Source organism: Oryza glaberrima, chromosome 8 (genome assembly GCF_000147395.1).
Source record: "Oryza glaberrima chromosome 8, OglaRS2, whole genome shotgun sequence".
NCBI lineage: Eukaryota > Viridiplantae > Streptophyta > Magnoliopsida > Poales > Poaceae > Oryza > Oryza glaberrima.
In genome coordinates this window covers 23,221,402-23,233,654 of record NC_068333.1, presented here as the reverse complement: position 1 = coordinate 23,233,654, position 12,253 = coordinate 23,221,402, and the positions used below count along the sequence as shown (strand labels likewise).

Sequence of the window (12,253 nt, the reverse complement as noted above, 5' to 3'; positions counted from 1 at the left end):
TTGAGGGAGAGGTCGGCGGTGCAGGTGGACACCAACTATACTTCCGACAAATATAATATGAAGAAGAGAAAATTCCAATTTTAGGGATAACACTGTAATACTAACAAACACGAGGATAATTTTGCAAAACTACCTCCCAATCCTATCTCCAACCTCGTCTCCATCTCCCTCGACACCCCTCTCCACTTCCGCCGCCGCTACTCCCATCTTCCTTGGCACCCCTCTCCACTTCCGTCGCTGCTACACTAGCACCACAGCCTCCATCCCTCTCGTGGCGTGCCCACTCCCCACCTACCTCTCGTGCCTCATCGCCGCCTCCACCGCCGCCGTACTGCCTCGTCTCCCTTCCTCCGTTGGCTGCGCTTGCCTGAAACGAGCTCCCCTCCACGCGGTGAAGGCAGAGGCGAGGCATCGGGGGGAGGGGGGCAAGGTGGCTACGCACAGTTGATGTTGCTGGGAGATGGCCTGAAGGAGGCAAAGCTTCGGCGGGCATGTTGCACGCCGGAGCTCCTCCTTGGTAAGGGTATGGTTTTAGGGTTCTGGGTAGCCACGGAAATATGAAGCCATGTGCTTGGAGGCCAAAGTAGTAGAGCGCTGCAGCTGTGTGGCGGTGACTAGTTTGGCAGAAAGGGGCGCCGGCGATGTAGGGCTTCTCAGCTCTAGGAAAGGGAAAGGGGATCCGCATATCGTTGAGGGCCTCAGATGGTCATGGCTGGTGCACGAGGCGGCGGCAAAAGGAGGCGTAGGCGGAGGGCGGCGGTGGCTGCAGCGTGTTACAACGGTGCAGCGTGCATCGTGCTCTCAGCGGCTGCTTAGAGGCTGAATTTTTATCCATTATCTAGAAAAGAAGATGTGTTAGGTTTAGTGGATGTTTTACGTGTAATCGAAAAGAAAATATCCTCCAGATTCCATCGGCGTAACAGAGGCCATGCCCATTTAACATCGACGGAGAACATTGGAAATAAACAGCCTGAGGCTCTGTTTGAATCTCCTGAAGATGAAGATGAAGTATTTTGCGTAAAACGAGGTGATAATAACTTGTAATTAATTGAGTTTTAATTATTACAAACTTGAAAAATGGATTAATATGATATTTTGGAACAACTTTCATATAGAAAATTTTCACACGAAACACACCGTTTAATAGTTTAAAAAGTGTGCCACGAGTATCTAAATTTTCATCCATAACAGAAGAAACGAACGGGACTTAAAAGGTGAATCTGAGTTATATCTTGCATATATATAATACTTCCTCCGTTTCAGGTTATAAGATTTTTTTCTAGCATTGCCCACATTCATATAGATGTTAATGATATATCTAGATTTATTAGCATCTATATTAATGTGGACAATGCTACAAAGTATTATAATCTGAAACGGATGTAATACTAATAATGTAGCTTGCCCTGACAAAAATATTGAGGCAAAGTTTAAGGCTGGTCCAAATGTTCGACAAGTATTTGTAAAGCAATTGCAAAAAACACTTGCACTACCTACAACAAGTATTTGTAAAGCAATTGCAAAGAACACTTGCCACAGTTTTTTTAGGCGTGTGTTTTTTCAATGTCATAGTTGTCTCATGCCACACTTTCCTACCCTTAGGTTCCACATGTCAGATAATTAGAGCTAACATTGCCACACTTGTGGCTAACTATTTCTTGGCCATACTTTTGCCACATGCCACAACTTGCCTAAACTTAGTTATGATAAGTTTAGGCATCAACCAAACAACCCCTTAATGAGATCTCCTCTAGGCTTTCAGAAAATGAAAAAAAAAAAACTTAGACTAACATAACATCCATAAGCGATGGGGGATATTCATCGATCCCGTGGCGATTGTTGTTTATCGATCCGGTAGCGAGGATGCCGGTAATTGCAGCGATGCGACTGAGCAATCCGGGCGGCCAACTCGGCGTCGGTCTGGGGACGATCTTGCCGCCGCTCGCCCATGAGCCACGCCCACCACCCCACCGGCCGCTCCTCCTCCTCCTCCTCTTCCTCCTCGCGGTGGCGGCGACCCCGGTGATTGCAGCGATTCGACTGTTCAATAATCCAAGCAATCCGGGCGGCGAACTCGGCGTCAGTCTTGGGACGCTCTCGCCGCCGCTCGCCCATGGGCCACGCCCACCACCCCACCTTCTCAATGCGGGCGTCCACGAACGAGCGCAGCGCGGCGTAGGCGGAGGACACCACGGATCCCATCGCTTCTCGCTGAGATTCAACCGAGCGTCCAAAGAAGAAGAACAAGAGATTAATTGATTGATTGATTGATCGATCTGGTAGTTGTAGGGGGAAGGGAACGGAGAGGCCTTATCGGAATCCAGACTCTGATCCTAATCCCCGTCTCGGTTTGAGAATTGAGATGGGCCGAAACCCACTCCTTTTTTCCTTTGGAATAAGTCCACTTAGGCTCCCTAGAGTTATAGGTAGAATTTAATTCATATCCCTCAACCAGAATTGTACTCTCTCCGTTTCTAAATATTTGACACCGTTGAATTTTTAGCATATGCTTGACTGTTCGCCTTATTCAAAAACTTTTGTGAAATATATAAAACTATATGTATTGTAACGCTCCGCTTCTCGTGAGAAGTTAAAAACTAATTCGACAAAATCTTATATGCGAAAATTTAGTTCTTTGTGTGCGAGTCTAAGTCGTGCCATGGATCTCAATTCAATCTCCATCTTTGTTCCCCTCGTCGCCATCAAAATCGCCCACCTCAAGATTCCAATTCCGATTCAAGTCTCCAAATCAAATTCAAAAATTCAATCGCCTCCTTTCACCAAATATTCGCCCGACTCCAAAAATATTCAAATTCCATTTCCAAACTCTTTTTTTTCTCTCCAAACCGGATCTCCCAGTAAAAGTCTACTTCGCCTCCCTCAAATCTTGTGGGCCGAATTCCTTCCCTGGCCCACTTCCTTCTCTTGCGGTGTCGATCTCCCGTCGCCGCCTTTCGATCTTCGTCATCGCCCGCCGCTTCCCGCCGCCGCGGTTTGAACCCTCCCGCCGCCGCTGTTCGATTTTGCTCCATGCGCGGTGGCCGACCGCCCTGGCCCGCCTGCGCCGCGCAGCCGCCCGGCCCCGATGCCCCATGCCGCATCCTTCCAAAACCAAGAGACAGAGAGCTCGTGCCCCTCTCTCTCGCTCACGCCCCTCTTCCTCTTTCCTCCCAAAGTGGCAAGGGTGCAAAGCTCCTTTCTTCCTCCCTCCTTCGCTTTTGCCCGACCACTGCCATCGTCCGCCTCTGCGCCGCTTGACCGCCCGCGCCAGCTGCCTCGCCCCCTTGGCCGTCGAGGTCGGTTTCGCCCTCTCCAAACCGACATCCCCAATTCCTTCCACATGAAGCCTTCCGGCGCCTATAAAACCCCACACCGCTTCCCTATCCCTCCCATTTTGCTCACCTCACACCCACGCGCCATTGCCGTCCCTGCCGCCTGGCTGCTCGCCGCCGTCGTCGCTCTTTCTGCCGCCGCGCGTGCCCGGGAGGCCGGCGAGCACGAGGAGTCGACGAGGAGCTCCGCGCCGCCCCCATCCTCGCGTCTCCCTCTCTTCTTCCCCGGCCGCGCCCACTCGGTGCCGCACCGTCCCGCCGTCGCGACCACCTCGCCACGACTCCCTCCGCGTCGCCAACGCTGCTCCTCCCTCGTCGGTGAGCTCCCCACCGCATCAATCCTCCTGCCGCACGCCATAGCCCGCCGCACGCCATTGCTCTGCCCCGGAGCTCGCTCGCTGTCGCCATGACTCCCTAGGCTAGCTCGTCGCCGCCCGTGGCTTGAAACGAGTTCCCGGAGCCGTGTAGAAGCTCCTTCCCCGGTGAATTGGACTCCCGTTGCCCCGGCGAGATTTTCCCCTTCTCTCCGCCGGCGATGGCCGCCGCCGCAATCCGCCGCCGTCGGCCCTTCTCTCGCCGATTCCTTGCGCCGTGACCCACCCCGTGTCCTCTTGAACCTCCCCGGCGCGCCGCCGCGGCCGCCCGCCTCGCCGACTGCGGCCGCGCCGTGCCACCCATCCCGCCGCCGCACGGCCGCCGTCGCCAGCCGCCGTGTCGCCGCCTCTCCCTCATCCGCACCGTTGAATCATCCCGCCTTGATCCCCTCTCACTTCCGGTGCCCGCCGCCCACTCCGGTTCGCCGCTGCTCGCCGGAACTCGCCGCACGCCGTGAGCCGTCGGATTGGCCGCCCGGCCTCCTCCCTCGCCCGTGCCAACGTGGCTGTCCACGTGGACGCCACATCTACCTGCCCGGCCCCGCGGAGACCGGTCAAAGGTCTCCCGGTCCACCGATCCAACGCGTCGCCTTGCGTGCACCCCGCTCGCGTGAGCCGTATCGTCGCCTTGTGGGTCCCGCCTTGCGCCCGACTCGGTGGACCGCGTCCATCGGCTTGCGTCGCGTGGGCCGCGCCTAGTTCGGCCTTGGGCCGCCTCCCTCCCGCGCGCCGGCCCGCTCGCCTCGGCCGCGCCCGCGCATCTCTTCGGGCCGCGCCCCTTCGCTCGGCCCAAGTCCAATTAACATCCCTCCATCCTTTTCTTTTTCCAGGGATTTAATAAATCCTTTTTCCTTTGTCCCATAAATCAATTCATTATTCCAAAATTCCATAAACCATTTCCTTTGGTCCCGCGTGACAGTGACTGTCAATAATATTCTTGAGAATATTATTTCTATATATTCCATAAACCATTTCTCCTATTCCAGAAATTCCAATTAAACTTCATAAATTCATATCACCCAATTCGCAACTCCGATTGACTCCGTTCAACTTCTAGTAATTCCGTAAAATTGAGATCTATTTAATGGCACTATTAATTAGTCTAAATAGGGTTTTTCTTTTGGTCTTTTTTTAGGTTTTTGATTGTTTGCGTATAGTCGCGGTTACCGGATTTTCGTCGATCGCGGGTTTTCTTGAAGATTCGTGAAGCTTTGTGAAGACCTTGAGCAAGGCAAGTCACCCTTTGATCAATTGCTCCTATAATTGGAAAATCATTATTATTTTGTTTGCAACTTGCATTATTAGAATCACTCCTATAACATGCTTGGCCTCGGTTTGCATGTCAAACCGACGGACCTACCCAGTAGTCGCACTAATTCCTGTAGGCTGTACTACCCTGATTCCTTGTCGCTCCACCCTTGTGGTACCTCGGTATCCGTGCTCTCTGAGCGCGTATACCAAATATCTCACATACACCGTTGATTGTCGAAAATTTGGGAAATGGGTTTGAGAAGCCTTGAAAACCCGACATGTGGCGTCGGTGGGTTTGAAAATAAAATGAACTGCGAAAACTCGTGATGCGGGGGTTGTGCCTATGTGGCACTGTCCCGTATTCGCATATAAGGACCGATTCCTGTGGGAAACTCATCGAACATAATCAAAGTGCAACCACAAGGTGGAATGGGACACCCTGGCTAAGTAACTAGTCGGTTCAGGGAAACCTCGCATGCCAATAGTTGGGAACGCCGGGGCGGGGTCGGTTGGAGCCAAACCGGGTTCCTGGTAAGGCAAGGAAGAGAAGCTTGCCAGATTACCGATCGAGGTGGTGGGAGTTTGATTTGTGAAAACTAAAATGGCCTATATTTATGTGAGGATTTGATCCTTCTATGTGGCATGAGGTATCCCTGGGTCGGCTTGGGAAAGGCTTTGTTGCGAACCTCCGATACCGACGGGTGTTCGGAATAAGTTCGTATCTTGTGGGTAAAGTGTACCCCTCTGCAGAGGTTAACTAACTGTTTGAACAGCCGTGCCCACGGTCATGGGCGGATGTGAGGTGGTTCCCGTTGCGTAGATTTGTTTGCCTGTGCTTTGTGAAAAGTTGTTGTGGTGCGGGAATCGTAACCAGAATCAGCCTACGTGGCAGATGGATGACTTGAGTGGTCAGAAACGAATCTGTGTGGTTCGGGATGTCTGCGGGCATCATAGACTAGGCTTCCCGAGTGGAAGCGGATTGCTTTGCTGCTGGGCAGCTGGACTCTGGGAGTCCGAGAAAATGAAAAAGGTCTGGGAGCCGCTTAATCAAGTGAAATGGCTCTGGGAGCCGATAAGTAATGATCTAACCCGGGAGGTCGGTACATTACCATTTGAGTTGTTGAAAAGCATCTCTTAAGTCGAATTGAGACGCAAGACTCTTTTCGGCCCAAAGTTAAAAGGAAAGAAATCACTTAGTGATTTCAAAATGTTTTCAAACAAAAGATTTGCAAAGCAACATTGCCTCTCTTCCAAGCTTGCATTAAACTCCTAAATTCCCGTGACTTGCGGAGTACGAAAGTACTCACCCTTGCTCTATATAAATATATATAGTTCCTTCGCTCTGAAGCTGAAGATGAAGTGAAGTGAAGATTAGGGTTTCGTCCTGGTTCCCAGCCGTCGCCTGTGGTGTTGGGTGTTAGTCCGTTGGCTCCGCTGCTGCTGCTGTTGTTGGTGTTTCCTCGTCCGTGTCGTCGGTTGCATTCTCGGGCTGTTCTGAGCTGCAATCTAAGTTAAGGTAAATAAGTCCTCTATTTATTTTAAGGATTTGCAATGATTCATATTTGTCACCGTGGGTACCAGCACTATGTCCTGGGACTGGTACCGAGATCGCGGTTTCGTAGGAAGCGGTTCGCACCGTTATTCCTACGACACGCTCCTATTAGGTGCCGTTGTACGGCGGTGCCGGATTGGGGTGTGACATGTATACATAAAAGTATATTTAACAATAAATCGAATGATAGGGAAAGAATTAATAATTACTTAATTTTTTTTAATAAGACGAACGGTCAAACATGTTTAAAAAAAGTTAACGACGTCAAATATTTAGAAACGGAGGGAGTAGTATACCAGATATCCTGACAATACCAGTACGATTTGACTTCATCGGTGGTTTTGTGGGTGGCTTTAACTGATTTGGTGTCGACACCCTCAAATATAGGTCGAATATGATTCAATATCTCTTAACCAGAATATCAAATATTCTCGTTAAGCGATATAAATTATATTCAACCTATACTTTTTGAGGGAGCCAACATATACTTATCCTTTTTTGTTTTCTCCTCCTGTGCCGAGACAAACGGAGCCCACCAAATCCCACCCTTTGTCTCACCGACAGTGGGCCCCACCTACAGAAACCGCGTCAGGGCAAGTTTTATAGTAGAGGTAGTTGTCACATCTAATTTTATCCATGTAAGATAAGAGGTGATATATACAAGGGAAAATAATACACATCTACACCACCTCTATCATTATAACCCAAATAATTTTATTTTATTTGTTTGTCCAATCCCCTCTTTCGTTCATTTCCTTTTTCTTGAGGTTTATGTGGAGGTTGCCCCTTGCATGAGAGGTGGCGCACCTTCTCTTTTCTCAATTATTACTTCCACCTCATCATCCAATCCTACATGCCATTTTCAGGGGCAACACATTAAGCATCATGGTACTTGCCCTCATCGTGATCGGCAGCAATAGCATGACCTATATTTGAGGTCATGGAGAATGCAACTTGGCAAGTACCTTCTCTCCCCCAGTGTCTTGAAGGCTTGAAGCTACGGAGAAATATATCGTGTACATGTATTTCAACTTCGACTAAATTTTCTAGTGAAACCTTAACCTGTTTGAATCTTCATTGTAAATTCGAGCCAAAACATTGGAAGGTCATGGCAGAACAGCAGTTTTGAATCTCCAGAGATCATGAAATCTGCATTGCTACAAGTGTTCGGAATCATCGCTATATTCAGATTACTCCAAACATTCACGCATCGGTCGGAGTAAAGCTTTTCCATCTTCCAATTTGGAAGCAGGCATCCAAAATACAGAGAGCAGACGATAAGCATGCACCAGTTTGCTAACCAAAAGAAATGAGTGAGACATCTCATTCAACCTCACGGCTCCACGGCTCCACCTGAGCACATTAGCTGACTATGAATAAAGCGAAAAGATAAATGACAAGTTAAGGAAAAGATGCACAAACCCACGGAAACCCCCAAAAGCCGATACAAATAAAATCTCCTTATCTCCCTAGCTGTGCACGCTAATAATGGGCTGGGTTTACATGATACGGGAAAATAATTCCGATGCATCATATGTTGGCATCTAAATATCCGCATAATATCAGAACATAACTCCTATTGACAAGCTGTTAATTGCCTCACAACAGCACTGCTAGATCACAGTTCTCTATTTGTACATCATCTCGATGGAAATCTTATACAAGAAATGGGGTTACTTGGGTTGATCCTGGCAGTGCACACATCCAAATCAACATGTCATCTAGCTACTACGTTTAAAGATGCATCAACTATTCAACTGGTAGGTAATGATTTTGATAATTTCTTCTTCTTGGAAGCCAATGCTGACAATATCTTTTTCCGAGGCCCCTGAAAACAAATCAAGATATCTAATAAATATGGACACAAAATCAAGGCATATAATGCTGCAAAACTCAATGATATCGCTACTCATAAAGGCTGACAAACTTGAAAAATAAATATATGTAAGTAGATTGCAATCGGAAGGATAGTTGTACACTAGTACACAATGGACACTCTAGCAACTGTTCAGTTTCGTTACGGCATGCACGCATACCATAGACAAGAAAAATCACCGACATGCATCTACCAAGGGCACACCGGAATTGCTAAATTTTAGAGCTTATAGGCAGTTAGCAAAGCCAACATTTATGAAGTTTTTACGAAATAATAAAAAGCCAAAGTGAAGGAATACTTAGCTATATATACAAAAGAAAACGGGGGGAAATAACACACAGGAGATAACCACTTGTACTTGCTTTGTCTGCAACCAGACGCATGTCATCTATGAAATATCATTAGTGGAACACTAAACCCTAGGATAAAATCTGAAAGATGCAAAAGGTACACAAAGGCACATATGACAGTACTTATACCACTTCATTCATTTTAGAGAATCATCATTTAACTCTATTAAAAGCTACTAGAAATTTGGATTAGTAACCGATCTAGATTATACTATCTAACAAGATGTCAAAAGAGAGACAGGTAGCTTATAAAGAATGCATCATAATTCTAAATAATTTGAAACATCTTGGTAATAATTCTGCAAGACAACCCCTAGCCCCACCCCAGCTCACCCAAACACACAGGAGAATAGGGGATTAAATCAAGTTAATCCTCACTCTTCAGGGAAGTTATATAACTTAAACCTGCTCTACCAACTTGCATATTTAAAATTATGACAGTAGGAAAGGTGGCAATACAGAGGCATCTAGACACTCATTTGAAAAAAAATAATAATAAAGAATGGACTAGCTCCTGCATGTAAAACAAAGTTCCAATCCAAATTCGTACAGTACCATTGGAATTCCTAAAGACTTCATGTCTTCCTCATTCATGTGAAGCAGAGCCTTCATATCAACCTGAAAAATGATTAAGCATTAACAAAATGTAGTAGGCTAGTAACACATGAAAAACTTGAATACCCAAATAAGTCAAACATGCCTCTTCAGCCTGAAAATTTATTGAGTACTTCTCTAGATCAAGAGACTTCAGTAATCTATCAAGAGAGGAATCAGTCTGCACATTTTAAACAAACACATTATTAAAATGTTCAACTGATAATATTTAATGATGAAACCCAAAGTAATCATAAAAGCATCTGGACAGATAATTACATTGGTACAATACTATGCAGATGAAGTTTGTATTTTTTAACAAGCAGTCAAGCAGATTAAACATAGATAAGATTATATACAAAAAGACAATAATTCAGAATAAAGGTTGGAGAAACATTAAATGCTCAAGAACACCACCATCACATCATTACACACGCGAAATACATAAAAGGGATGTAGCATAATGATACATTATTGTCCCATTAGTCTAGAACAAATATGAAAGCATATTAGTTGATCAGGACGAGAGTTTGTGAGAAGATAATATGACAGTGTCACCACCTTTTCCTGGCATTGCTTTGGTGCAGATGGTTCATTCACTTTCTTAGTAGCAGGAAGGGCCGCATTAACAGGGGGTTCCCTCTTTTGGACAGGTTCCCTCTTTTGAACAGGTTTAGCGCTCGTTGATATCTCCGGTACAGACTTTGGGATCTGTACAGTACTATTCAACTGAGGCCGCTGAACTCCAGACAATTTTTCACGAAGATCTGGAACTGATGATTTCCTCATAACCTGAGTGTTTTGCTGCAAATGTGGTTTCTGGTTTCCTTGGATATTTCTGGAAGGAACTCCAGCTTCACCGTGCAAAACGAAAGTAATACAGTAATGGTAAATCATCATGCAGGAAGCAAAAATGAATTGTATGTTTAGAAAATATACTATGAATGTCCCTTACATGAACTTTGAACTCCCACAGAGTCCATATAAAGTTCACGTCTCCAAGTCCCATCTGCCTGACGAAACCTGTCCAAACCACAAAGTAGAAGATATAAGCAATAGGATTGTGTTTGCTTCTGTGCTCACAATTAATCTGGGAACATATAAACCAACCGATCATACCAACCATTTGTGAATCTTACACATCAGGTGGAAACACTGCAGTGATGCAGCAATTTAAACATGACTTAATGATGCGATAACTAAAGACAACACAAGAAAAGTGACAATACTATAGTAACTATACCAAGGCGTGCATGCATATAGACTGGCAGATAGTGATAAAGGTTAGCTGCAGCAACAACAGGCGACACGGCTGTCCAAAATGCTACACTCTCCACAGTTTCAAAACGAATTTAAAGCAAATGCAGTATTCTAACCAGGTCACTGGCTATCACATTTGCAGTAGAGACAAAAATAAACACATTTTCCTCTCAGTCTGACTAATCAATCCGCTGGTCGCAACCACATGTCTCCCCTCTAAGTGGGTCAACCTGGAATCAACATGCAAAATGCTCATTTAAGTGCGCCCTAAAGCTACAATCACCACGCACGAAGCCACGAACTCCCTAATTTCCACGCCCTAAGCGGCATTTCCCAAACCCACCTCGATCCCCATACGATCCAACCACGAGTCGCAAGCCCGTAACATCTAGCAGCGCATGTACAGAGACAAAAAGCAAGCGACGATTTGAGCCTATAGCGAGCTCGAACTCGCACCTCTTCACGGAGTCAGGCCGCGGGCGAGAGCCTCCGCCGCCTCCACCGCCACCGCCACCGCCGCCCGATCCGAGGCGGTCCATGACGGAGCGCTTCCGCCCGGAGACCCTATCGGAGTACATCGCGGCGGCGGCGGAGGCGATGCCCCTAGGGCTTTCGTCGGCGGCGAGGGGGGCAGCGGTGGAGAGGCCGGAGGAGGCGGAATGGGAAAAGGGGGCGACGTGGAGGTGTTCCTCGGAAATTTTCCTTCAAAGGGAAAAAAAAACATTAATTTTCCATTTTTTTAGAGGGGAAATAATATAATGAGCTTGGGCCTAACTGGGCTGGACTTTGAAAATTAAAGCCCATCAAGTAAAATAGCTGAAACTTATATTCTGGCCCAAAATTAGCCCAGCTCAATTGGCTCCACAACTCTAAGCGCTTGTTTGGTTTGAACCCAAATTTTGCCATACCAAAATATTGGGAGTCAAACTGCTACTCCCTCTATTTCAGGTTACAAGACATTTTGACTTTATCAAAGTCAAACTATTTTAAGTTTAATCAAGTTTGTAGAAAAAAGTGGTAACATTTTCAGCCCAAGACAAATTTATTATGAAAATATATTCAATTATTAATTTGATGAAACTAATTTAGTATTATAAATATTAATATATTTATCTATAAACTTAACCAAACTTAAAACAGTTTGACTTTGACTAAAGTCAAAATGTTTTATAACCTGAAACGGAGAGAGTACAATACAATTTATACTAGTATGGCGAACATTTGATATCAAACCAAACATCCATAAAGTACTGTTGAAACTACCAAAAATTTGGTAAGACATAAATTAGCCTAAATCCAAACAAGCCCTAGGAACCAAATTCAAACAATGCATAAAGTTAAATCCCTTGAATTTGACAGTGAGCAAGAAACCAAACTACATAAATGAAATGGGGGTCAATGCACAGTTTGACTATGCAAGGTAGAGGTGATCAATGGAGAGGAGAGGAGACCATTCAACTCAAGGCACTTGTTGTACCAACCAACCGTGGAGTCCACTTGTATCTACACTTACGCGGGAGCATTGACTTGCCATCCATCCATGCGTCTCCTCCTCGTCGTCGTCGTCGCAGCAAGAGGACGGCCGGTGCAACGACCGGTTGATCAATCGATCGATTGATCGCCGGTAATCTCACCGTTGAATCAGGGAGGAAAGAGTCGCCGGA

The 12,253-nt window shown here is 46.3% G+C and overlaps 1 protein-coding gene across 1 annotated transcript; it reads right to left on the bottom strand.

The window, feature by feature from the left end:
- Positions 1–8,099: 8,099 nt before the first annotated feature.
- Positions 8,100–11,286, bottom strand: LOC127781856 (uncharacterized). The gene is made up of 6 exons (XM_052308920.1): positions 11,046–11,286; positions 10,285–10,352; positions 9,891–10,183; positions 9,436–9,510; positions 9,291–9,353; positions 8,100–8,337 (listed from the first exon to the last, which is right to left on the bottom strand). The coding sequence occupies exons 1-6, from the start codon at positions 11,165–11,167 to the stop codon at positions 8,263–8,265; spliced, it is 696 nt and encodes a 231-aa protein (XP_052164880.1). The 5' UTR covers positions 11,168–11,286; the 3' UTR covers positions 8,100–8,262.
- Positions 11,287–12,253: the final 967 nt, after the last annotated feature.